This window comes from Mus caroli, unplaced genomic scaffold (genome assembly GCF_978045245.1).
Source record: "Mus caroli unplaced genomic scaffold, Mus_caroli_1 scaffold_13, whole genome shotgun sequence".
Classification (NCBI taxonomy): Eukaryota; Metazoa; Chordata; class Mammalia; order Rodentia; family Muridae; genus Mus; species Mus caroli.
In genome coordinates, this window is record NW_028227268.1 from 114,909,665 (window position 1) to 114,937,590 (window position 27,926).

The following is a 27,926-nucleotide window of genomic DNA, read 5'->3' on the forward strand; positions in this document are numbered from 1 at the left end:
GCTTTCTATCTTTACGAGCGGCCTCTGGGGCCCCTTGTTAAGGCTGAGGTCCTTTCTACTCAGTAAGCACAAGAGTTCTGATCTTTGACCACCGTGGCTACAAAGATTAATTGATACTGATGCTGAGCAGGTCATTATTGGACCTTCTTGTAGGTGGCAGAGGTCACCAGATCAGGGTCTTAGCTAAAAGGACTCTTCTCCAAGTCTGGCCTGTTGTATTGATAGGCCTGTAGGGAGTCCTGAGAGAGGGTAGTGTGGTGTGATGGGTGTGTGTGTGTGTGTGTGTGTGTAACATTGTCAGAATACCTACAGGAGAGGTCACAGAAAAACAGCACAGCATTGCTCAGCAACAGATCATTCTTGTTGACAATCCTAAGAGTGTTTGAGACCTTGTGATATGATAGATAAAGAATTTGCAAGCAGGAGATCACACCAGGTCCAAGGTACCTGGGAGCTGCCCAACCTGTGGATACCCATCCTTTTCCTCCCACGCCTGGGTTGGACAGAGTTGGGATGCCTGGGTTGTGAGTCAAAGTGTTTGTGTGTAGCGGAGGGACAGCCCGAGTAGGTGTACTCGGAGTACGTAGCTCCGGGAAGGATCTGGGGAAGAGGAAAGGACTAGGCCACAGGAGAAGAATACTAGTAACTTGAGTGGGTGGAAGGCGAGTCGAGACCATTGAGAACAGAAGAGACTGCGGCTGTGTTACAGACCCCTGTGCCTGTGCCTGGGATCTCCCGATGCCCCTGTATCCACCTAGTCAGGTCCACAGGCCACTCCCTCCTGGCCGTCCTTCCTCACTATCATGCAAGTGCTTGAGTGGACCCAGCTAGATCTATGTCCCCAGCTTGCCCTAACTTCCTGAGACCTTGCTCTTCAAATATTTATTCTCTTAAGTGTGTATACAATTTGGGAGCAAGTCTGGATTGAAAAGGACCTCACTTTTCCTCTCTTCTCCCCACCCTGACCATTGTTACTTCTCCAAGGCAGCCAGAGGAGAACAGGATTAGCTGACACAGGGCCTTAGTGGAGGGCAGTGTGGCATCAGTCTTGGCTGAGAGGACTAAACCTTTGAAGGGTAGTTGGTGTGAGGCATGAAGGCAATCCCAAGGACCATCTTGGATTTGAAGGATTCCACAACAGAGACCTGGGCCAGCCTGCCGTTTGATGTTGGGAAGCCAGCATGGCTCTTGGGTCTTCTTCATTCTTGATTGTGGATAGACAACTGCAAATTTTCTGTGCCAGGACCACTAGAGATGGGATCTGTGTCTTCATCCTCGCAGAGAGAGGTTGCTTGGGAGGAGCCTTTGCATGTTTGTCAGCAGGAGCATCCCTTGCAGGCTGTTTCCTGGTAGATAGCACAATGTCAACAAGTTTTGGGTCTGCCCAAGGGCTGTGGTGCCCACCCAGCCTTCCTGCCTTGGCTTCTTGGCCTTTGATTTTCTGGAGGTTCTGTGGGATAGTTTCTCTGGTGAGAGGATGATTGAGTTGTCATCTGGTGGACATGTTCTTGCCTGGTTGGTGGGTATCGAGGTTTGATGCCCTGCTTCTTGTTTGCATTTGTGAAGTATGATGTTTTCAAGCCATCCTTTACCAGTGCCTACCACAGTTTCCCGTGACGTGGTAAGCCACAGTGGGCACTGTATAGTCTCAATGCTGAGTTGAACTCAGTCTGCCTTGGACCCCTGGAGACTGGCAAGGCACTGCTGGCTGGTGGCTCTTCCTCTGCCAACTGAGTGAGGTCCTTTTCATAGCACGTCTTCTCCCCACTGGTGTGGGGAAGCCTTTGTTAGCAATATAAGACAGGGCACCCCAGACACTCACTCTGGCCATGGTCCTGCAGTTGCTGTATCCTGCTTGTCAACATAGCCATGCAGGGTTCTACATGGGATTCTAATACTTCCTCTAAGATATCACCTCTAGGACCCTGGGCGCCTGGGAAAGGGAACAGCATCAATGCTCGTCTCTCTGTCTGGGCCTCTGTGAACCCCCTCCTCCATTTCCCTACCCCCTCACATTCTAGGCTATACTCAGCAAGCAGGATGACAGCAATAACCAGCGTCTCCATGGTGTGAGAACCAAGAGGTGTTAAGTGGCAACATGGAGGTTTGAGATGAAGGGGAATGTCATCGCAGTCAGCTATTAAAAAGATAGACAAGGGACCACAGGTGTCTTCTAACACAGCTCCCGCCTGAAGGGTGTGGTCTTTTGAGATTTTCCTTTTGTTAAGGTAGCACGTTGGGGGGGGGGGGCACAGGGGAACTCTTAGTGGTGTGCTGACTGATTCTCTGCCTCCGAGGTATCTTCTCAGTGTGAACGCCTGGCCACAGCTGTTCAGAGGCCATACCATCTATACTTCTGTGCTAAGCAGTGAGCTCTGCCCCTCAGCCATTGCCTGTTTTCTCTTCCCCTCTTAAACTAGTTGCCTGTTTTCTCTTCCCCTCTTAAACTAGGTGAAATGCTATCACAAGAAGTTCCGCTCGGCCACCCGTGATGTCATTTTCCGCCTGCAGTTCCACACCGGAGCTGTGCAGGGCTACGGGCTTCTGTTTGGGAAGGAAGAACTGGACAGCGCCTGCAAAGGTGAGTGGATAAAGCCCCCTGGGACGTCAGAAGTAGCATCCTTCCCTGTTTTCCTTCCCACTTGCTGGTGGAGTTACTGCCAACGTCACAGAACCGAGTTGATCTGTGGATGAACAACTCAGAGAAGCCAGGAAAAGGTTGACGCTGTGCTCGTGAAGGTGGTCGGTCACAGCTTTGGGAACAACCTTGCACTGGCTGGGCTGGAAGGGCAGGACCGGTGTGTACACAGTGTGGTGTGGCTCTTTGTTTCAGATGACCGCTTTCCTGACCATGGCAAGATTGAATTGGTCTTCTCTGCCACCCCTGAGAAGATTCAAGGTAGGTAACTGGCAGTGGGCAGCCAGACTTGATTGTACTAGAGTCAGTTTTGAGGATCCTGAGCTTGTACTAACACCTCCCACCTTGACCGTGCATGTGTGTGTGTGTGTGTCTGTGTGTGTGTGTGTTAGCTGTGCTGCTTGGGGTCTTGTGTATTCTAGGCACCCCCTACTACTAAGCTTGGTCTTGAATTATTATTTTTTTAGATAGCATATTGGATCATAAGGGCTAGGTGGCTTTGAAACAATAGCACTCACTTGGGAAATACCAAAAGGTAGTATGACTTGCCTCAGGTGGCCCCACTAAGGAACACTTGAAGGCTGGGGTGCCTGTTGGTGTCCCTGAGGGTTCACTTACATCCATGAGGTTGTACCAGACGCTCACTTTTTCCCTCAGAAAAAGTGTTTTAAAAGGATCACCAGTACGGTGTACTAAATGTTGGTGTGTTTTAGAAAATATGTTTAATGGTGTGTGTGTGTATGTGTATCTATCATTAGATATATCTGTAGTGAAATGTACTGATCTGTCTCCAGGCCTGTTGTGTATGACAGCTTCAAGTGTGATTATTTTGTAGCCTAAGCTGTGACATCTGATCATCTGGCCTCAACCTTCCCAATACTGAAATTGGCTACATGCCATTTTAACTCTATTCTTAATTACTTAGAAAACGATCCCTCTTAAAAGTAGGCTCATTGTTATAGATTTGGGTAAGAAGGCTCACAGGGTAATATTTCCTGTGGTAGTTTAAGATTCTGGGCTTTGCTAAGTAGCGGTTGTGCCCCATAGGATCGGAGCATCTGTACAGCGACCAGGGAGTGACCGTGGACTATAACACAGCAGACCCGCTGATTCGATGGGACTCCTATGAGAACATGAGTGCGGATGGAGAAGGTGAGTGCCTCTGCTTGTAACAGGAGGTGCAGGGCAGAGATGGGGTGTCCCCGGCTAGATCAGCAGAGCTTGGCTCTCGTTTATAAGATGAAGATCACCCTCACCCCACAGTCCCCGAGCTCCACGTGTCTGGCACTGCCAGTTTTGAAGGTACTTGCATGTATCAGGCTTGGTGAATTTTCAGAGTTGTGGTATATAGAGGGCTGATGAAGCCTCCTGACTGGAACAGGAAGTGGGTTCTGCCCTCTGACTTCCATCCTTTCCTTCCTGTATGTGCTGGGGAATGTCTACTTGCTGCATATTCCCAGGGTCGTGGACCTTCCGGCACTGTTGATGTTTGCTTGTTATCCAGGTTGTAGGCAGACGTCCACTTTCTGATCACCTGCAGAGTGTACACTGTGGCTCTCTGGGGATCCACAAAGCAGATAAAAAATAAACGGACAGTCATCTCTTGGGGCTACTGAGAGAATCCCTTGGGGTTGATTTCTGAGAAGTGAGCATCCAGGTTTTCTTTGATCTTTAATCTTTTCTGGTGTTAAATTTACCTGATTACAGAGTGAGTTCCAGGAAAGCCAGGTCTACACAGAGAAACCCAGTCTTGAAAAACCTAAAAACAAACAAACAAACAAACCAATCCATTTTATATATTTATCATGGTTATGGAGATGTCAGTGTGCTACAACTCGTGTGTGGTGTGTGTGTGTGTGTGTGTGTGTGTGTGTGTGTGTGTGTTGGGTGTCAGGGAGGCTTGCAGAACTTGTTTTTTTCTTTCTGTCACATATGTTCTGGGGATCAAACTCTGGTAGTCAGAGTGCTAATCAAAGCCCCAGTACTGAGCCTGAGAGGGTGCAGGAGACTAGTGGCTAGATTAGAACTGGAGAGCCATGGAATGATGGAGCCTGTAAGTGACTATACAGAAGGGCCACCAAAGACACACTGGGATATTTCACTGGCATGGTCTTTTATATTTTTTAACTACTGACTGAGACTCAGACCTGTGTAGAGAAAGAAAATTGAAGTCATGTTTGTCAAGTAAGTGATATCCTGATGGGAGACATCAAACACCAGCATCCGCTTCTTGTCCATCACTAAATGGAAGTCTGGGGAGACCCGGGAAGACAGCATCTGCGGCCAGGGCTAGATTTAACAGTTCTATGTCTCCCTGTTTGTACTGGAGAAATCACATGCTTTCTGTGCTGGGGAGGGTGAAATTTCAACAGAAGGGACTGCTGGGATTTCAAATCCATATGGATCTGAAGTGGCACCAGGGGTGAAGTGTGAAAGCTCCAGGCATTAAAACACAGGTGAAATTTTGGGGTGAGCAGGCAGGTGTAGACAAGGCAAAGCTTTCTATCTGTGTCTCTTCCCGGTGTGAATCATTCAGAAGCCTAATCCTGCAGGTGCCGGCGTAGAAAAACAATTATAGCTGAATACTTTTGGAAAACTTAGCACTGCGCCTCAAAGACCTATACTGTACATAGAGATTGTTATGGGTCCCTTGCCAGTTTTATTCATATGGGGTTATTATTAGTCTTAACCCCAAGGGTATATCTTATTGATGTATGATAGTGTGTGACATGGCCCTTTCTCATTGGCCATGCTTCTGCTACCTTCTGTTGGAGAAAAGTGACAGGTCCCCTTCTTTATGCAGGAGTGAATGGATGGCTTAAGGCAGGAGGGGTAAGGGACACTTTGGAAAACAGGATAGGGGTATCAAAGTATTGGCCCTGGGACAGGGAGGAGATGGTGACCAGACAAACCATTATTGGCTAGAATAGAACCAGTGAGTTATGTAATGAAGTAGCCAACGGCTGTGAATAGGGACCAGTGGCCAGGGAAATGTGGTCAAGAACTCTTGCTGGAATTGTGGCATTCTTCGTATGATGGAAGTCATGTTACTTACATAACAGATGAACTATCCCAAGAGCCAGTGTCCAAAGGCTCAGGTTAAAGGATGGAACAGTGGATGGGACTTGTGATATCAGGGATTTCAGTTCGTTGTCACCTCCTTTGCCTTTTGTCTCCTGGCAAGTGGATCCTTAGAGGGAGGGCTGGCAGCTCTCCTCACCTCACACCTAGGAGACTCAGAGAGAGGAACTGGCAAGGAAAAGGATGGAGTCTTTATATACCTGCCTGCAGAGACTGCTCCTTCACTCAGGCCCCTCTTTCTGTGATGTTACAACCAGAGGCAATAATTGTCAGAGACGCAAATGTAGCCATTCCACACACTCATGGCTGTTGGAAGCATTTTGCTACTGTTTTAATCTGCTCAGATGTGGTAACAGAATGTCACAGATTTGTGTCTTGCCTAGTCTTGGGGGCTGGAAAGGCAAGATCAGGGTATCAGCAAGGTGGCGGTCTCCTTAGGTCTGGTTGCATACTGCTGCCCTCTTGCTGTGTCTTCTCAGCTGGGTGGTGGTTAAGAGAGCTTCCTTTTATAAGGGCACTCTTCCTATCACAAAGGCTCCTCTTCCAGGCATAATCACCTGTCAATACCATCTCCTTGGATGTTGCTTTTCAACATAAAGGATCTTGGAGGACCACAGACATTTGAACTACAATAGATATGTGATGTATTTATTGAGTGAGAAATTATTTTGTCTTTAGATATTTATTCTGAGAGTTCCCCTTGGGGTGATTTTTCTTTCAGTAGCTTCTAAGCTGGGCAGCATGGTCAGGAGGGAGAGCTTATACTAGGTTGTGTGGTTTCATGTTCTGGGGCTCTGCAGTTGGACTGTCTGGCTGGTGGCAACCTAATGTTCTCTAAATAGCCAAGGCTTGGTTTTGGGGTCAAATGGACTGCATATGCACACAATGTCGTCATGACTTGGCTACATTGCTTTTTTAGCAGCACCTGGCTACAGCCAGCTCAGACTGTTGAAGGATGGCAAAAACTTTAAAATCACTGTTCCTCACATCTCACAGATTCTCTCGTGCTGGGGTGGGGCTTCCATGGGAAACAGTGCTCCAGGCCCGGGACTTGTATTATCAGCCAGCTATACTGTTGCAAAAGTTTAGAAAACCGGGTCAGAGGGACAGAAGGAGGAATAAGAAATGGTAGAGTTTTATTTTCCCATTGGAAATCAGTTTGTATTTATTTTTTCTGTACTTTTCTGCAAAATGCAAACTATCATTTTATAAAAGCACCATCCATGTTACTGCCTGGAGACAAAGCTCTTGCCACTGCTGTACTGTACTTTAGGCCTGGTTTCCCATATAAGTGGTTCCTACGCACTTTCAGAGCCTTGGTTTTTTTTTTTTTTTCTTTTTTCTTTTTTTTTTTTTTAACTCACCTGCCTGAGCATGTGTGCGTCTGTGAGCAGCTTCTCCCAGGTCTTGCTTTGTCACGTTCTGTTGCATTAGACAGGTCACCACAGTGCATTTGATCCTATCGCTGTCACCCTGTGGGACTTCTGTGTTCCCACTGTTGCACCCAAAAGACCAAGGCCAGTATGGAATAGAAGATCCATTCTCATGGCTGGGGAGTGAGTCCTTTCCGATGTCCCCCCTCCTTTAGCACCCATGTCCTCCTTAGCACCTCTCAGGCTGGGGGAGGCTGGACTCCTATGTCTTGTGCCAGGCAGTCTCTGGCTCTTGCCAGGGGTCTGCAATCCTTGGCTTGGGTCCCTGGACAGAGCCACCCCTTGGCAGGCAGAAAGCAAAGTCTTAGCTACATTTCTTGCCAGGGCCCAAGCCTCAAGCGGCATTAGTCCTGACAGCTGTCGGGAGCTTTGAGGAATAAAAGGGAGGTTTGGCAGCTTTTGAAACATTTTCTTTTAGCTGAAAAATGGGGTATTACAATGCTCCCTTTTACCCCCACTGCTGCCTATAGTTTCTGCTGGTCTTTAAAAAAAAGAAAAAAAAGGAGCCGAAATACTGACTTAAGCCACATTTATCTCTAGAATGCCTGCTGCCATGGAATGAGCCCGCCACAGCTGCCTTTTGTCAGGGTTCATGTTAGGAAAGCTCTGTGTTTTATGCCTGATGCCCCACTTTCCATACTAAGAAAAAAGCCATCCCAGAATGTGTTCCAAGGTAAGCAAGAGGGCACAAATGTCCCATCTCTAGTGGTATGTGTGTGTGTGTCCATGTGGTCTTCGTTATTCCTGATCTCATGGGTCTTTAGTCCTGCTGGACAGTGGCCTGCTATGCTTGCAAGCTGGGCAGCCACTGGCCTCTCCAGGGTACTTACTATCACCCAGAACAGGGAAGAATGTCCTGGTGTGGCAAGGTGCCAAGAAGCTCATGGTGTGGGTGTGGCCACCTTCAGTAAGCTTGGCTGTGCTATTTCATCTTCATAGGAACCTATGAGCCCTCTTAAGAGATGAAAGGAAGAGCAGTTCCCAAGAACAGTGAAAAGATGGGGCCTTCAAGCGCCCTGGGAGCCTCCTGGAGTTTACTGTTGGTAATGCTAGCGCCCTCTGAGAGTTGTATTGTTTTCAGGATCACTCAGGACAGAGCCCTGTCTGCCTTTCTCTGTGTGACAATTGTGCTGGACATCATTAGGTGGATTGCTTTCCCATGGACCAGAGCAGATGGACTTACTTAGCTGGTGGGGAGATGCAGAATTGACTTGGCTGTGATGGGCTAAGGAAGGTCTCCTAGCAGCCCATGACCTCTGTGAAGGTCATAAGGGTAACCAGTGTGTGTGGTGTGTTGCTGGGGGCTCTGTCCCTGGAGTCCTGGCTCCTTCTCTTCTCTGCTGTTTTCTTACTTGGGTAGTCTAGATTGGCTTTCCCTCTCCCATCGTTGGGCCTCAAGCCCTCTATTGCTGTGCATGTGGCTCTCTGAAAAGCCATCTTATCTCCTATTTAAGTCCCCACAGTGCCATCACCATAGCCCCTAGTCCCTTCTGGGTGGTGTGTGGGTTTGCTCTGACTTTGTTCTATCTCTCTTTGTTCTATAGAACAAAGGGAGGAACGTTTATCATATATTTGTTCACATCAGCATGCATCATATGAGCAGCCTTCTTCATTGTTGGCAAAAACTGGTTTTAGGACTCTGTCTTAGACACCAAAATGCATGGATGTTCAAGTTGTGATCTTCAAAGTGAGATAAGATTTGCATATAATCTACATACTTAACCCATTCTAGGGTTTCTTATAATGCCTACCACAATATTAATACTAATTAATATTTCACTGTTTGGAGAAAGGGACACACACACAAAAAATCTTTATGTTTAAAACAGATGCAATTTTAAAATAATTTTTTGATCTGTGATTGGTGGGTTCCATGGTTTCAGAACCCACAGACATGGTAGGCTGACCAAAAATCATATTCCTGTTAGTAGTATAGAGGGTGTGCCATAGACTGGAATTTGGAGTACAGTGATTAAGAAAAAAGCAAAGAGAGTGGTCACTCCATCAAGTGTTGAACGCAGGGCATCTCTACTGGACAGTATATTAGGTCCAGTGTGTAAACTTTAGGACTAATAGTAGCATACAAGACTTGTGCCCTATCCTGAAGTGTCATAAAGCTATGCATGTCTTGTTTTTTGACAGTGAGGCTGGAAGATCCATAAATCTTGAAACCCTAGCACAACACTGATCTAGAGTATACGCTACAGGCATTAGAGTCTGGAAGGCAGGGGAGGTAGAGGAGGGTTTATAGAGCTTCCTAGTCAAGAGCAGTTCTAGTCCTGGAGGATGGGGGATTCCAGCCCTTGGAAGTGGATGGGTAATACAACCACAGATCAAACAAGGACCAGAGGAAAGGAAGACTCATGGGTGGCTTGGTGTTGCACATGAGAGTTGCTGGGCCATTCCCAAACCCTTGGTTCTCTCCATTGACCTCCTACTCTGACCACACTCCTTACCAATCTAAGGGTGAGCCATATGAGGACATCTCCAGGTTTGGACTCTGACACTTTAAGGAAATACCTTCCATTCTGGTGCTCAGGCTTGGCTTCCTAGACAGCTATAATTGAGCTGTGTGAGAGTTCCCTCTGTGGCTGTGGAGTTGACAGTCCAAAGGGCATTCAGATCTGCAGTCCTAAGATGGCCAGATCCACTGCTCAGTATTTCTGTGCTTCTGTTAACTTCTGGGAATCATGGAGTTCCTCCTGAGCAGTTCCTCATCGGTAGGATGAGATGTTCCTGTGGAGCATCCAGAGACATGTTTCTTCTTCACCTGGTGTTGGCTACAGCCCTACTCCATGAATGGGTGACTGTCAGATAGGAGAATTTCTCTAGATCTTATTTCTGTGGCATAAATAGTCATGAAGAGATTTTCCAAAGATCTTGATGTCTGCTGGAAATATCACTGATGGGAGTGTGTGTGCCGTAGCTCAACACAGCTAGCATAGCTGCATAAAGAGATTGAGGCAGGCAGAGGTATGGGAAAGCAAATGAGGACTAGGTGTGTGTTCCAGGGGGGAGATCGTTTGCCATGGTGGATAATGGCGAGGGCGATGCTAGTCTGAGGTTGAATAGGGCAGGCAAGCTTTGGAAGAACTTTCTCTATAGTGCTGCTGGGTCAGTTAGCTTTCCTGTTCCTGTTGTAAAATGCCCAGCAGAAGCAGCATAAAGCCCCAGAGGTTTATTTCATCTCCCACTTGCAGAGAGTTCTCAGTCCATTCCGGCAGGGAAGACTGGTGATGGCAGCTTGCATAAGGCTGTTTCTGTGGTGTCCAGCAAGAAGCAAAAAATATGGATGGGAATCAGGGCAGATATAACCTTCAAAGACTTAACCTCTAGTGAGCTATTTCCATCTATCCAACCATCCATCCATCCATCCATCATCTGTCCATTCATCCATCCAAACATCCATCCATCCATCCATCCCCACCACCCATAGGGTTCCCAGCCTTCAAAACAGTGGTACAAGTATGACGTGAACAAATGGGGACGTTTCACATTCCAGCCAGGACTGTGGCAGGGCCCTTGTTCCTGTTTATACTTCATAGTCTTCTGTGTTTGGATCAGAATGGTCTGTGAGGACTTTGCCTTTAAAAATCTCTCAACTTAATTTTTGTCTGTGCTTACTACAGTGACTCTTTTTATTATGACAGCTTTCTTAATGTACACTCAGCCCTTTCCGTGTCCTGCCTGCTGAGCTGGTTAGGTGAAAAGCACTTCACGGAACACCTTATGCTGTTAAGGGACAATGATCCCTATGGGTATCCAATCCTACTCTTAAAGAGCTCCTCCTCTTGTTGATAAATCCAGGCTACATTCTGCTGTCACCCAAGCTCCAAAGGTCTCCTTTCATTGACTCTGTGATGTAACAGTTGTGTGGCACTTTAGGTGCGGTGTGACAAAGCTGAGGGCAATGGCTCTCAATAGCTATCTGAACCCTGAGAAGCCTCTGCTCTGTTTTCAGAGCTGTAATTCAGTCATGGACTATTGACTTTTGAAAATGGATGGAACCTGTTGGGAAAGAAAGTGTGATGTTGATGCTGCCAAAGGACAAGTGCCAGGCCCTGGCTTCCATCCCATTAAGAAGACTTTTATTATTATTGTTGCTGCTGTTGTTGTTTTAATTCCCAAGTGGTGCTAGAAAAACTGTCTGAAAATGTGTGTCATCCTGTAGTGTTGCACGAAGTGACCTTATGAGTTTTGAGGTGATGGCCCCAGGATAGAGAGGTGGCACTGAGATTTGAGTGGATTTGACCTTTGTCCTCAACTCTCAGTCTCCAGCCTATGCACTATCCTGAGGTCTCCCTCCCAGGAGGAAGCAGGAGCACCATCTCCTGAAACACCCTCGGATGCTTCACTCTACCTTCCAGAGGGCGCACCATGAGAGTTTGGCAGGTGATGGAGGCTGGGGTGGTCCATCTGTCCCACTACAGTTTCCATGTCTTTGTAGTCCAGCTGTCATGCAACATCACTCTCACGCCAATTTCCCCTCTGCATCGCAGTCACGGACTGCATCTCTAGCTTTCTCTGATGACCTCACCCTCTTAGCTAACACACACAGTGACTCAGCCTTAGCCTTGTATTCCATCCCCAGGGCTGGGGACCTTTCCACTCCAGTCTCACCTGTGGGACTAGCAGCTTAGTTCTGGCTTTGCCTTTCATTGTCTTTCCTGAGATTGGAGCCAGGGTGTTGCTCCCTCCATACAGCTTCTTTTCTCACACCTCAAGTCTTGTATGGAAACTCTGCTGTTGTGACTTCCCACCATTTCCTTCCATTAAGGTACAAATGGCTTCCCAGTGATGTTGCAGGTCCACCTGCCTGGCTCTCTTCTGTATCCACCATGCGAGTACCATCCCTCTCAATGCCAGGGAGATTGCAGCTTTATTTCTACAAAGCCTGAGATCATGTTTCTCAGTTCTGCCAAGTCCAGGAAAGCTTTTGACTTACAGTATTTGGTCCATGGGATGTAAAACAGCAGAGAGAGGAAGCTGTGATTAGGGGAAAGCCAGTGGCCCTTCCCCTTGTGTATTTAGCTCATGTGTTCCTACCCCCTGGAACATGCACCCCTTCCTCTCACACTTGGCCAAATGGTAGTCCCCTCTTTTCTCTTGGAGATTTAAAATGTACCAAGAAAGGAGTAGAGATCAAGCCTGTGGGGCTATGGCCTATGCACACCTCTCTTTCGAGTCAAGGGAGAGAAAAATTGTCTGTGAATGCATTTTAAGGGCAAAGGGAGGAGCTTTAAAAAAACAAAAGGTTTATCTAGAACAGTCTTTTCAGACAGGTCTTCTGTGTAGCCTGCCTTCACCCTGCCTTGCTTGTCAGAGCTACATCTCCAGCTCCCTGTGCCTTGAAGCTCTGGACTGGGGGACCAACATGCTTAGTCCTTATGGAAGCGTCTCCTGCTGATGATGGTGGAGTTGTTTGGAACAGTGACTTTTCCAGGGCCAGTGGCTTTCTGACTTTAGTTCTGCAGCTTCGAGACCTCATGTTGATACTTTAGGGGCATCCCTTTTCCATCCTTCCTCCTATGCAAGCCCTCCCTCAGCCTCTGGTCCCACCGTTACCTCTTTATAGTCTTCATATTGGCTTCTTACGTGGAACTTTATCTGAAGTTTGAGTTCAGTCATTGGCAGTTGGAAACCACTGCCCTGTATGCCTTTTTCTGGTATCTCAGAGTTGAGATTGTTTTTTAAGGTTTGCACACAAGACTTGTGATATCAAACACACCCTGCAGTATTTAAGCAGTCTTGCCTTCCCCCTATAGGTTCCAGGACAGAGAATAAAAATAGTTTTGAGTCTTATAGGTCCTGTGAAGGGCTGGACATGAGGATAGAAGGAAAGGTCAAGGCAGGGAGTGTGCTTTGCACTCGAACTAGATTGAGCCTGGATTATAAGACTCCTGGACTGTAAGACTTTTTTCCCCTCTCTTTTAAGCCACCAAGCCATTAGAGATTCAAGGTTATTTTAATGGCTATATTCAATGTTATGCATCCAGGGACCTCAGACCTCAGACCTGCTTGGTTTACACTGTGAATAGGAACAGCTTTGGCTACTTTTTGTGGATAAAAGGTCTGTTTATACATGGTGTTCCCTTCTCAATCAACCACAGGAGCTAGACTGTGGAGAGTGCTCCTTAGATAGAGCAGAGTTCTGAGGCCCCCTTGGATGCACACTGATGATCTGGTAGAGTCTCCTTTCCCTCAAAAGAGAGCCAGTGTAGAGGCCAATGAGCCAGGACAGGAGACAAGTAGGCTCCCTTTGATTCATGATCCAAGGGTGATCAGAGCAAGTTAGAAAGAACTGATTGATGTATGGCTCAGAAGAGAGCGATGAGGGAGCTGGGGAGGTACTGAGGCTGAGATTACAAGCTACAGCTTTAATGATGAAGGCCGCAAGAGGTGGACCAGGAATACAGAGGAATACAGAGAAAACTGTTGGTCCTAGAGGCTGATAGCAGGTCCTGGAAATGGGAGGGGCCTTGGAAATTCTTTTGCTGGTCCTGACCATGCTTGGCTATTGTAGCTGTTATGCCCCAGATAGAGTGGGCATTTGTCCATGGAAGTTACTTCCATACCCCAAAAGCAAAAATGAGCCAGTTTTTGTTGTTGTTATGAAAAACTGAAATAATGCAGGATTCATGGTGGTAACATCCTTAGAAAATTAGATTTTGAGAACTCAGTAATGTTCACTTTCTCCACTGAATGGAGTTTTACCTGGAACCTGTTCTCTGAAATGATGCCCAGTAGCCATTGGTGTCATACCCACATTATGGACGAGGAGCAGGTCCTATTGCTTGCAGGATACCACAGGGATGTTGTATGGGATTGGGAAGCATGACAAAGGGAAAGGAGCTGCCTATTGATGAGTAGTCTGAGTGAGAGCAGGGGCTATGAGGAAAGCGTCCTCTCATTCATTCATTCATTCATTCATTGTTGTTAATACATAGAGCTGTGCAACAGCTCTCTATACCTACACAGTATAGGACTAGGTCACCTGAGGAGCAAAGGCAGAGTTCTGTGGGAAACTGATCAAGGAAACCTAGCATGTATGCACATGGGGCAGGCTATGGACACAGTACATACCTCTCCTTGTTAGTATTTCAGTTCTGGGTATTGACAAAACTGGAGGAGATGCTCATGGCCCATGCAAAAGTAAGGACTATAAGGGCTGCTGACTGTTGGCTATCAGAACTCATTGTTATTGAGTGAGTAGCACATTTATTCCTGACCAGATTTCAAGGGGTTAAATAACTTATTGGTACGTCCTAGAATTCTAAGAGGCCCGGTTTAATAGTTGTGATGCTCTGGCCCTTGATATACACTGGATAGCACACCAATGGAGACAGGAAATAGAAGGGACTCTGTGTGCGTGCACATGCGTGGGCATGCATATGTGTATTCAGGGCAGGGGACTTGAGGTCTGGTAGCTGATATAGAATAGAGGACTGGGAGTGAGCTCCTAAACTGTAGCCTTTCTTGGTGTACTAAGGAAGGAAATGTTTTCTTCTGGGAGCAGCTGACAAGTGAGTAGGAGCCTCGGTGACAGGAAGACTTAGAGGTAATCACCAGTGACAGTGGAAGGGTTCTGAGAGTCAACATGGTGTGCAGTGATGCTGTAAACCCTCAATGTAGAGCCTCCTGTGATCTTAGAGGTGTGCACATGAGCTGAGGGAGATAGCAGAGCCTCTGGGTCTGGATGGGTAAGAAAGGGAACCCAGGGCTTCATGCTACCCTTGGTATGAATGTGGTGCTGTACTTAACTCTTCATTGGCTCTCTCTGCTGTGCTGAGGCGAGAACCTGATGTACGTAGATGTGTACATGGTGGTGTTCGTGGAGAAGAAGAGAAACTGTCAACCCTCTCAGCTGTGTGAGAAGGAGACGTTGGCCACCATGTTGATGGTACTCAAGGTTTTCAGTTTGGTAAAACGTCAAGATTATGTCACCAGGAATGTTACAATCAAGCTGAGGTCTAGAGAGTCAGAGCCAGAAAACCAATGGGATATCTCAGGAGAAGCCATGGAGATACCCGTGATAGGTGAGCTTAGACGACAGCTGATCACGGATATGGGTACAGGACCAGGATAGTTAGTGATCTTGGCTGGAACAGGGCACCCTGAAACATAGGCTTCTGGAGATAAATGAAGTTTGATGGATACATCTTGATTTGGGGCAGTTGGAGAGAGGGAAGGACTTGGGAGAGAGCTGCCTAGCAGGCCTCCATGGAGACCAGGGTGGGGCCAGTGGGTGGAAGGACATTGCAGTGGGACCTTGGGGCTCAGTGTTGTGGGCTGCAGTAGGGAAGCCAACTCAAGAGGATCAATCTAGAGAAGCCCAAGGGTGAAGGAAACAGAAGACTGGGGGCCAGTGGACCAAAGGCATCAAAATTCGGGGGAACTCAGTAGTTCCTCCTGGAGGGTTAGAACTTTCTGCCAGAAAACACTTCCCTGTCATCTAGATATAGAAGATTCCCATCATCCTCAAATGGAACCTTCTACATTAACGGTCATTTCTGATCCTGTTCTCTCTCTGGTCTCTGGAAACCATTCTTTCTTTCTCTGGATTGCTCCATTCTTGGCACTTCACACCAGTGGAACTACTCAGTCTTCTTGACTCACTCTGCTTGTCCCAGGTTTTCAGGGTTCATCTCTGTATTTCATTCCTCTTCACAGCTGACAGTCCATTAGAGCTCACTCTGAAGGCATCAGCTCATGTGCATATGGGTCTCCACTGCTCCTATAATTATGGATATTGTTGCTATGACCATTCTTTTGTATGTGTTGCCATTATGATATTGTTGCAGTCTCTGATATTATCAGTTGCTCTTTTACTGTCCTCTTGAAGTGTCTATCTCTTTCTGGATTCCCACACGGGAGTCATACTCTTTTTCAGGTCTCCTGCTCATTTGGCCAATCACTTTCAGGGACATATGAGAAGTCCACTCCAGCCTTCTGTTCATTAGATATATGATTTCATGTACAGGATTGAAACTTCCCAAGGTTAAAGGTTTGGTGCCTTTCAAAGCCCCCAGGGCCACAGAGCTGCCTTCTGGCGCGACTTCAGCAAAGCTTCAAAGGGGCATGTTGTTTCATGAGGCATCAATGCTAACAGCTTAAGCAGGCCCATGTAATCAAAACCCACTGCTGAGGAGTCAATGGAAACTGAGAGGACTTTGGCACACCTGCCTAGTGGCCACAGCAGCAGAAAAGCAGGACTAGAGGCCAAGTAGATGCTGGTTGGTGAAGACTTGGGGCAGCTCATTTATAATGTCACCTGCACCCTCAGATACTAAAGATAGAGGACAAACCTGAGCTCTAAGTAACCTCAGTGTCACTACAAGAAATGGGGAAAAGAGATCTCTTGCACGTCTAAATGATTTCTTGTTTTCTTTGTTGTTGCTGCCCCAGGTGCCGTTTTCCCTCCACATGTTTGGGATACAAAAATTCATGTTCAAGGTTCTCATGCCTCGGAAGACACAGCAATGGCTGCACATAGTTAGTTTGGACCCAAGGAGGCCCCTGATGCTCTAAAGGGACATGAGCATTCATTTTCGTCCCTGAGCTAGATTATTCAAACATCTCCTAATCTTTTTTTTTTTTTTTTTTTTTTTTTTTTTTAATGTGGATTCTTTGAAGGGAAAACAGGTTGTGATTAGCAAATCCCTGCCTTTATTGCAGTGCCCTTGCTTGCAGAATGAGAACAATGACCTGGCTTCCCTTGGTGGGAAGGGCTGTTACCTACTACCCTCTCCTGAATTCCACACTCAGTAGAACTTCTTGCACAAGAAGTGCGTTGTGTCCTATCGTGGAGGAGATCCTTTCTCCCGAGGGTGAACGGAGTTTATCTGAGATCTTGTAAGCTGTGTATGCTTCTGTTGAGGTCTCAGGTGATTTATTGAAGATAAGGCTTGCCCTCCGCCTGTATGTCCAGCCCAGGCTTGTCTTTCTCCCTTGCTGAGTGACTAGAGACATTTGTAAGCGTTCACATTGTGCTGTGGGAACCTCGTGGAATTGGAGAGGCTCCGATTGTCTCTGTTCTAGAGGCATATGGTTGTGTTGGGACTGGTTTCAGCCAGGGTGAGAGGGCATTGACCCACCTAAGTTGAATATAATGAGGCCTGAGATGGAAATGTCTTGCCTATAGAGATCACAAAGCTTAATACTGACACCACCCTTGGTGCCTCGTGGAGCACAGAAGACCAGCAGCTCCAATAATAAACACAGAGATTTTCTGTCTGGATCTCTGAAAGAAAGCAAATAAATGATAAAACTGGTTTGTAAAATACACAGGTGCTGGCCAGTGAGCAGAGTGGAGGCCTCTGGGCCCGCCCCTCGGCCCCAAGAGTTCAAATTTCACTAAACCTGATTGCATCAAGCCCCGCCCGCGTGTTTACATTGCTTGGGCCTCTTGGGCAAAATCAAAGTCCCTGTAGCCAAGGAGATCCTTGCCTTCTGCGCTAGCTGGAGTGGGAGGCAAGGTGCTCTGGGAAGGAGGCGGCTCCCGGGATGCTGCCCAAGACTCTCTTTCCTAGAACTGGCCAGACTCTCTGTACTGAAGGAGTGGTCGAGGATTTAGAAGGAAGGTAAGCGGTGAGCGTGTGCTTGTGTCTGTCTCCGTGTAGCTTTTGTGAGGCTCCAGGTGTATTCTTGCCAGGTCGCTCTTGGAGGGAGAGATGATGCTGGCGAGAGCTGCAAAGATTGTACAGTGGAATGTAGAGAGGATCTGAAACCCTGCTTGGCATGTCCAGCAGGGCTGATCTAGGACATCGCAATCTAGAAGAGTCTTCTTTGAGGGAAATGCTCAGGGCGGCTTGGGGCAGAAGGGTCTGTTGTGAGGTGTATGTTCAACTCTTGTGGCCCGCTTTGTGGCTCGTCTGCTCAGGTGGACTGTTCTGAGGATCCTATTTTCTATTTTTCTTGGCCTGAATCTGTTTTCTGTTTAAAATGTCTTCAGGGAGTTGGGTTAGAAGGCGTCAGGATGGGCGCTGTGACCCTGTGGCCAGCATTTGAGGGGTTGGGTGTCTTTGTATGCTAGGGGGCCAGGATGGGCGCTGTGACCCTGTGGCCAGCATTTGAGGGGTTGGGGTGTCTTTGTATGCTAGGGGCACCTGGCCCTGTTTGGGACCTGCTGTCACAGACCTTCGTTTATTACCATATTCTGCTGCCTCACCCAGGAGAAGTCAGGCGTCTTAGGTTCCAGGCACTACAGCCTCTCTTGTAGGAGGCAGGGTGAGGGACAAGCTTTCTTTCTAGAAGGCCCGACACACTGCTGACCTGGTGTGTCCGTGTGGAAATTGTTTCCGCTTTACGTTTGTCCAGGTATGCAGAGCTTCTCTGGCTTTCTCCAGTGCCCTGCAAAGCTCTTAGTGTCACATGCCAAGGGCAGTTGCTGCCAGTGGGAGTCCTGTGGCTCTGTGGCTGACATCACAGGTATCTTCCCTGCCCCTGGCTTCCACACCTTGCCATTGAGAGGGTTCTTTTGTGTTTAGGGGTTCAGGAAGTGAGAGTGATGGTGTAGATGGGAGTTATTTCTGGAACTCTGTGACGAGAAATAGAGACTACCTTCTATGTTGGAGAAGTTTATTTTCTTCTGGGTCGTTTTAAAAGGGGGAAAGGGCTGATTCCTTCCTGCCAAAAATATGTGTGTGCTGTAGATTATAGGTGATATTTTTAAACACACATATTGCTTCCCTCCTGGTATCTATGTGATAGAAAATAACTCACTACAAGCAGGAAATATTTAGTTAGCACAGAGACAGAACCCTGGTGCAGCAAACTAAAAGCCAAGATGTTTTAATGAGGAGCTAGTAGTGCTCTGGCTACTAAGGTCTACATGGGCAGAAGAAAAAGTGACTTCTGGAAATCGTTCCTGCTTTTGCTTAGCAAGGTGATGGCAGAACATGTCTCCTGATGGTGGAGGGTGGGGTTTCTAGTACCTGAGCCCACATTAGACCCCAAGAAAGCGGGTGCTTTGGGGGCATGCTGGCACTCATCCCTGCCTTGTACAATGGGACAGCTTTGATTTTAGGCTGGTGATGGTGATGGACTCTCCCATGCCCAGAGATGGCATTCTGGTTCCCCTGTCACTACCAACCCTGCCAGCGCTATGCATCCTGCTGTATCTGTCAGCCATGCCGTCTTGTTGGGAAACTCATGGGTTCATTTACTGTACGTGCTATATATAGCTCAGCTGTCAGCAGACTTAGTCGAGAAGAATGGTCTAGAATTTTAAGGAGAGGTTCGGTGATACACGGTCAGGGCTCCTCAGGTCCATTGGGTCGTCCTGGCCTTGCCCCTGGGGAATCAGCTGTGGACTATATCTCTAAGTACCATTACCTTGCGGGGCTGGTTACCAGCCTTATTGGAGGCAGCATTCTAGGCTTACATACAAGGAAAATGAGCCACAGAGATATTGAGTGATTGACCCGAGGTCACAAAACTGTGGCCAATCAGAGTGACTAATTACAGGGAGGTGCAGGGGTCATGCTGGCTATCCCAGCAATGACATCTTACCTTTTCAAGAAGGAAACAGAAGAGAAGAGGGGAGATGGGACAGGGGAGAGGCTTAGGAGAGGGAAGGGGACAACAGGGCAGGATGGGCCTATTGCCTTAGTCTAGCTTCTGTCTGACTCTCCCCATGGAGGTTGTAATGGAAGGAAGCTGTTGAACATTCACTTACGTTAGGAACATTCTGCAGCAATGCTAAACCAGTCAAGATGGAAATGTTCATGGGCCAGAACATCCCCACAACCCTTTGCAGCCTGCCCTCTCCCCTAGCCTTGCATCCCCAAGATGTTCCCCTCCTGGAGTTTCAGGATTGCAGCCTTTGAACCTGGCTGTGTTCACTTTGGTATTGTCTTCAGGAGGCTGCTGGTGGCTATTTGTTCTTAAGGGCAGTCTTTTCTTCCTACAACTTTTCCTGGGAGGGCTGCTCCTCTTGGGGTTATGTGATGGGAACTTGTGGCGGCCTCCGCTTATCTCACTGTCCGAGTGGCCTTGAGCGAGTGACTTTAGCGCAACCTAAAGGAGACGTGACTGGGTGATAGCCACTGGGGAGAACCTGCCTGTTCCTTTAGGATCCTGGAAGGGCTCCCAACTGTAGTGTGGACCAAGATCTCAAGTTCATTAACGGAAAGAACAGAAGCATACCTACAGCTTCAGTTTAGGAAGCTAAACACTAAACGGACCACCAGCACAAGTGCATTGAAAACACTTGAGTTCTGACTTGGCATGATTAGACGTGTCAAGAGTCAGGGAGGGAAACCCAGCACTCCGAATGGTCTCCAGGGACTGAGCGTGCAGGAATATGAATGTAGTGTAAGAAGCTTGGGTACTTTATCTGTGGAAGCCAGAGAGAACATTCCTTTCCAAAGTTAAATTGCTGATTTTGTGTTTGGCTAGGAATGGAATGCAATCCGAAGGAACCAAGAGATTCAACTTCCCAAGTAGGCAGTGGTCTTAACTTCTGATGCTGTATTGAGTTTGTCCTCCCCTCCCCTCCCCTCCCCTCCCCTCCCCTCCCCTCCCCTCCCCTCCCCTCCCCTCCCCTCCCCTCCCCTCCCCTCCCCTCCCCTCCCCTCCCCTCCCCTCCCCTCCCCCCCCTCCCCTCCCCTCCCCCCCCTCCCCTCCCCTCCCCTCCCCTCCCCTCCCCTCCCCTCCCCCCCCCCCCCTCCCCTCCCCTCCCCTCCCCTCCCCTCCCCTCCCATTCCCCTTTCCTATATATGTTTTTTTTTTTTTTCCTGCATGTATCTACGTGTACAATGTCCAAGGACACCTGGAGAGTATCCCAGGAGGCAATAAGAGGTATAGGATGCCCTGGAACTGGAGTTCCAGTGGTTTTGAGCTGCCTTGTGGGCGGTTCTACTCTTGATCACCAGGCCGTGTCTTTGGCCGCCATGTTGGCGTTAGTTCAGCTGCCCCTGGCTTCTCTTTCCATCTGTAACTTGGGTCTTCCTTCTCAGGTTAGTGGATGCTTGCCAGTCAAGCCGTTGTCCCTGGGGTCACAGGGACAGCAGTTTATCCTTCAGGTGAGTTACAGGAGACGGGTGATATAGGATCATGGCATCCCTGATCGGGTTGTGGAAATTTCTGAGCCCCTGGTTCAATGAGATCAGTCTCGGGAGGGCGTATCTCCTCTGCATCCTACTCTTTCTTTCTCTCAGTGGGTCTGCCCACATGCCCGCCTCCCTTCCATCTCCTGTTTCTCTCTGTTCCCAATGGATGAGTAGTTCTGAGCCCTGGACTTTTGCTGGGATCTCTACATTCTATTTACAGCTAGAAGTCTGCATATGCTCAGTAAACATGATATAACACACACACACACACACACACACACACACATGCTGGCTTGGGGTCAGGATGAGATTTTTCTTTGGAAGTCTTATCAGGACACTGTTAGCTCCTTTGAAATAAAAAAGTTGCTTTTTGAGGAAATCTGTCACAAAACCAGAACATGGAATCTATAAAGTCAGGGCCCAAAGGCACTAAAGACTCCCGGCAGCTTCTTAGACATTATGCTTCCTTGGTGTCGGTAGCTTTCTGCTGGAGGCGGGGCCAGGGCGCCACTTCATGTATGTAAATCTCCAGGTGCCTGACCTTAAACCTTCTGAAACTTGCAGTCAGCCTCTCTTCCCCCAGCTCAGTCTGCACATACATGCAAACATAGGTATGCACCTTCCATTATCTTCATGCAGAAAGGGAAGGGATTATCTCATTTTCTTAAGAAGATTATTTCTCCATTTTAATTGTGTGTGGATGTTCAGGCCTACATGTGGGTCTGTGCATATGAGTTCAGGTGCCTATGCATGCCATACATCCAGATCCCTTGGAGCTGGCATTACAGTCAGTTGTGGGCCGCCTGCTGTGTGGTTGCTAGGAACTGAACCCAGCTCTCTGTGTTCTTAACTTCACTGTACCTCTCCACCCCCTTTGCTTGTTGTTGTTGTTGTTGGTGGTGGTGGTGGTGCTGGTGGTGATGGTCTTTTCCATTTGAAATACTTTGTGGATACCTCTCCCTGGTTGTGGGAAAGCCACATTTTCCCAGTAGGGTTGGCTGAGCATAGTGGCGCAGGCCTGTCATCCCTGCCTTTTGGGATGCTGGGAAATTCAGCAGCTGCCTAAGCGACAGGATAAGTTTAAGGCTAATTTGGGAAACTTAGTGAGACCCTGTATCAAAATAAACAGGGAGAAGGGTTAGGATTAGGTCTTTGGTAGAATTCTTTCACAATATGCATAAGGCCCTGGATTCAAACTGTAGGACTGCAGGGAGGGAAGAGGATAGAGGAGGGGAGTGTGAGAGGCAGGGAGGCAGGGATGGAGTGCTCACTCCCATGTGGAGATGCTGAGACAGCTATTTCATGCTCCTCAAGGAAATGTGAATGTCCCATGTGTACTTTGTTCCCTCTGGTTCTCTCTCAGTCCCTAACCTCCCCAGTATTGTGCAGCATAAGTCATTCTGCACTGTACAGGGGTGTGATAACCAACCCTGGCCACAGGGATGTCATGACCAGTCAGCATACAAACTGCTTCTGAAGAGGAGGCCCTTTCAGGCTGACTGGGCCTGGTGACAGTGCCCAGAGCCACAGGATGGAAGGGTTACCTTGGATGTGAGATGTGGTGAGCTTCTTTCCCGGTGTCTAGAAAGCTGGGGTTCCCAAGTAGGTCCTTCTTTGACTCTGGGAGCTTAGTCTCCATCTTCAGAAGGAGGCTGGCTGCAGTCTGCTTCCATGTGTTTGTCCTCTGAACCATGGGAAGTGTTAAAAATCTGCCATGTAAATAGTTTGTCCTTGTAGCTTCAGATTCCACATCCACAGAGTCGGCTAAGTAATCAAGAGTTGACACTATAGTCACCATTCTCACAGGTTTTGCATTGGGATGCCTTAAAGCACGTGGGATGTTTATGGAGTTTACACAGATGCTAACTCATTTTCAGCAGGGGCTTTGGAAATTCATGGGTACCAAAATATGACTGGTGGAGAAAGGAGGGGAGGGGCGGTGAGTGACAGTACTCCAGCTTCTAGAATCTTACTTTCCTGCACCTCCATCCTCAACAGCAGCTTAGGTAGCACAGCGTGTTCCATTGGAGGATTCTGGAAACCCTTCGATCCCGCAGGACCAGGGTGAGCCAGAGTGGGTCTTACCTTGTCTACCTCATGAGAACGTGAAAGCAGCTACCACAAGGACCCCAGAACCTAGATAGGAGTTTGTTTGACAGTATCATTTTTGGGGGTCTGGATGAAGAACATGAGTTTCTGTAACATGTTTTCAAATCAGAACCAGAGTGTAAGGAGCTCTCTGTGTCAGGGATGATGGATGCCTTTCATGCTCAGCTCAGGTCCCTACAGGTCTCCAACAGTGAGGTCTAGGCTCCTATTTGGCTTGGTTGGCAACAGTGAGACTGGCCAGTGCTCATGCCTAAGTTTCTTTTCTAGTTAGGGTGTTCTTGGTGTCTTGACAATTTTTGGGTTCTCTTAGATGCACCAACATTCAGATGGGATGGCCTTTGTTCCCTGTATAACACTAGACACAGATGTATATGGAAGAGGGACAGGTCCCCAAGGAATGTCACCTTAGAGGTGGCTAGAAGATGTGAGACTAGAAATGACATGTTACCGTTTACTCTGCCTCTGCTGAGCTCCAGGCTGTCTTCATCCTTCTTGGCCTGATGTAGAGCACACTGGCCAGACTGGCTCTACATTCCTTACACCTCTGGCTCCGCCTCTTACTCAGTGGACACATTGAACTAACGTTTAGGGATTTAGGTTTTCTTTAGCTTTTTGGAGTCCTGAGGTTAGTTGACTCCAGATATTTTTCAGTATCTGCTCCTTGTCCTGTGAAGGCCAGCCGTGAGAGTGAGGAGTGATTGTTAGCCCTGCCCCCACCTTTCATGGACAGTCACACCTGGTATGCTGTCTGAAGGGCAGTCATTATCCAGAGTATGGGAAGCTGGGCTACAGGTGGCCCAAGTCTGCTGGGCCCATCTGCTTTTGGACCTTTATTGGTGTGATCCAAGCTTTGCCATGTGATGAGAAGCTTAGAAAAGGTAGTCTGTCCATTATATGTCCACTGGGTGCCAGGGCTTGGGTGCCACAGGAAGCAAAGCAGAGGAAAACCCCTGCCTCAGACCTGAGCAGCTTAGAATGATGTTTGTTGGCACAAGACAAAAACCCAGCCAGGAAGGGCATGATGAGGAAGAGGAAGCTGGGAGGAGGGGCAGGAGCAAAGGCCAGCAATCCATGGGATGACCGTTGAGGAAATGAATCTGAAGGAGCTGTTGGGCCTTCTTCATTGTAGAAAGAACTTTTTATTAACGCGCATGGGTGTCCTTCTTCGGGCTTGATGGTCTGAGTGCCTCTAGTGTGTGCTTTCCAGTTCTCCTGACTCCACTGAAGGCTGGGGATGATTATTTCCTTTTGTCAGTGGAAGGCCAGGGGCAGTTCACGTGCCAGGACTGAAAATTTGACAGAGAAATGGCCGAATGAGAATGTGGTCTTCTAGGATGAAAGAGAAGCTTAGGCACCTTGTGTGTCCAGAGCTGAGATCCTTGTCTCTCTTGTTAAGTGGTGGCCTTTTGCCAGCAAACAGGGTGGACACAGTGAGAGCCAGAGCTTCTTGTTCTCCCCGCTGTGGGCCTCCAGGGGCAGCTGCGCAGCTGTTGCCTTAGGCAGCTTCCTCAGCCTTCCTGGCCTCCCCTGTCTCCCACATCTTGTAGCAGGAGAGGCCAGCTTCTACTTTTGGTGTAGATTTCTTGGACGTTTTCTGAGGTTGAGAGCTAGCTATGCATGCAATTGGAATTACATAGTTCAGGGGATGTCGCCAGTTCTTGTTGGGGGTTGCCTGTCTGAGCTATGTGGATTTATGAGAGCCTGGGGGGTGGGGTCGCTCAGAACTGGACTGGCTGAGATCAGGCTCCTAGGTGCTGCCATTTTTCCCATGTCTGTTATCATTTTCCGGTTTCTTTCACTTGTGGATAGTGATAGAGCTCAGCAGCTAAAAACGTCTCTCACAGGCAGCGGCAGCTGCACACCTTTAATCCCAGCACCGCGGAGGGAGAGGCTCTGAGTTTGAGGCTAGCCTGGTCTACGGAATGAATTCCAGGACAGCCAGGGCTACCTAGAGAAACCCTGTCTAGAAAACAAAACAACCACCACCACCACCACCAACAGAACACATACCACTCTGGCAACGCTTTGGAGTTTGGTTCCTGGCACATCAGTACTTTCTGACTGCACTCCTAATTGGAAAATTAGGAGAATGTTTTTACAGTTTATTCTTGCATTTCCTTTTTTTTTTTTTAAGCCATAGTATCATTTAATTAAGATTTGTGGAGGACTCATACTTCAGACCTAATGAAAGCTGGAAATGCACTGTCTTAGCACCATGCGCTCTGTCCTCGAAACGAGCAGAATCCTTGCCCTTAGCTCTGCGTCCCTGGGACCTGTGCTCTGGCATCCTGCTGTGTGTGTGTGTGTATGTGTGTGTGTGTGTGTGTTGTAGGGGTGGGGTTGGGGGAGGGATATCTGTGTGTGTAGCTGTGGGGGGGGGCATATGTGAGTAGGGGCCATGTGTATGTGGTGTGTGTAGAAGCATAGCATCTCTGTAATTCTTATGGAGCCGAAAGTTCCCATGAGCGCCCTTCCCCCATACTGTGTAGAACAGAAAGAGGTGTGCTGGGTCTTCTGTAGTTGAATTTCCTATAGCAGAGGTTTCCAGTGCCAGATGGCCCTGTTGCTTCCGTGGGGCCTAGAAAGATGCTAGTGTGTCCTGTCGTTAGTTCTCAGGACAGCCTCTACACTTCCATCCTTTGTGGTGGGGATGCCTGGTTGGGAGAGCCTGGGATGGAGGCATGGGTAGTGTTGCTGTGTTTTCAGGGGCCTTTATAGATCCTTAGTGATTCTGCACATGGTTGCTTTGTTTTCTCTGTGAAGGGGACACTTGCAGGTGACTTTGGATTTGGGATCATCTTTCTAGGTATTTCCTTGTGTATTTATAACAGAGCTGGATGTAGCACATGCTTTCAGTCTCTCTGTCTGAAACCTGGCTCACTGCACTTGCTGTGTAACTATTCTCAGGACCGCCAATGAAACTTCAAGTATGTGCGCTTGGCCTTGTCTGTGCAGGGAGGCGGTGTCGGGCTGCAGGTGCACCCAGTCCCCTGAGCCTGAATTCTCAGTGCCTCCCACTCCTGACAGCTGCTTAATCTTAAGTTATTTACTCTCCCAGAGCCTCTGATCTCCTTAAACAAGCAATAACAACATGAAGGTCCGTAACTGCACACTTGAGTCCGGCGTATGTGCGTGTCGCCGCTTGCCTTCTCGCTAAAGACTTGCTCTATTTACAGCTTGTGTCTATGATTCCTACCCCCAGAGCTTCCCTCCCCCAAGTTCTGCTCTAGAGTGCGGTTGAGCTTCTGTAGGCTGGACTACACATCAGTGTTCTCCAGCCTTGTCTCCTCTTGTCTGCATGCTTGCCCTACAGTGCAGTTAAACTGAAAATGGAGCTCAGGCTAAGCATGTCCTTGGAGCTGTGTTCTCAGGAGTGTGTGAGTACTTAGCAGAGCACCCCCAAACCTTTCAGTCCCTTTCCCAATATGTCAGCTGATCCCAATATTTCCAAAAGCAGGCAGCAGCTGCTAAGTCTGACCAAATGTCCCTCTGTTCTGAGGGGCCATAAGACAATTGCTCAGGGCTCGTCTCTCCTGAGCTGCTGAATGAATGGGCTCAGCAGCCACCAGATAGGTGGATAGTGGCTCAAACCTTGGATTCTAGGTGCCTAAACAGCTTAGCTTTCCAGACCTCAGCAGCTCCTCTGCTGTGGAATGCCCAAGGTTCCACAGTACAGAAAGTTCAGGAAGATGGGGGAGGTGTGCAGGGGAGATGTGCTGACTGTGAACTCCAGTTTATTTTAGGAAGCTCTTGCTATGGCACGCTCTGTGTGGCCGAGGCAGTTACAACTGCCAGTCAGCAGATTGTGGCTTGGGAATCTCCACGTACAGCCGTCAGGGCCCTAATTAATAACCGCAGCAGGGGCTTCAGCTGTCCCTGCCCACATTGTTTACATGACATTCCATGTAGTGCATGCATGCCAGCCCCGACATCTAACAGTTATCAGATACCTGTGGTGCCCAGTGATCTCGAGCTGTATCCACAGGCCTTCAGCCTCTCCCATTATCTTTACTTTCCCTTCCCATTGAGCTGCACATTTAGATTTCAGCACATCCCAGAGTACTGATGGGATAGCAGGCTTATCCGTGACATAGTGAATTTAATGATGGTTAGTACTCTGCATGTTCGAAAACCGTTAGCTTTATCGATGGAAGTAGATAAACTGTTGATTCTTCCTGGGGATTCACCCGAACTCAGCTGGGCTCCACATTCGAAATAATGACATTAATGATTCAAAGAATGAAAAATCCCTGAACGTCTTAATAGGTGTGTGTGTGTGTGTGTGTGTGTGTGTGTGTGTAGTGTTTCCTTCATGGGTAGGTAAGTATGAAGCTAAGATAATAGCTCAGTGGTCATGAGACCCTGGGTTCCACCCTCAGCATGACAAATGAAACCAAGCAGGAAAGGCAAAAATGATTTCGGCCGAATGTGTCTGATATATGAATCCTGTTTTATTGCTGCTTTCTCTGCAGAGGACTGTGTAGAGTTTGGGGACCCGAGCTGAGACTGCACTTGCTTACTATTGAGTTGCATTATAGACCCACTCATCTGTTTAGATAAGTGCGTGCTCACGGTAGTAGGCAATACTCCCTTTGCTCCCTCGCTTACAGCCTG

At 48.1% G+C, this 27,926-nt stretch overlaps 1 protein-coding gene across 5 annotated transcripts in view; it reads left to right on the forward strand.

The window, feature by feature from the left end:
* Positions 1-27,926, forward strand: part of Tns3 (tensin 3) — a 241,536-nt gene that overhangs the window by 144,866 nt on the left and 68,744 nt on the right. For all 5 annotated transcript variants that reach the window (XM_021176014.3, XM_085829115.1, XM_085829114.1 and 2 more), the window contains 3 exons: positions 2,452-2,581; positions 2,834-2,899; positions 3,686-3,790. In XM_021176014.3, the coding sequence (XP_021031673.2) occupies positions 2,452-2,581; positions 2,834-2,899; positions 3,686-3,790 (301 nt within the window). The remainder of the gene's footprint in view (positions 1-2,451; positions 2,582-2,833; positions 2,900-3,685; positions 3,791-27,926) is intronic.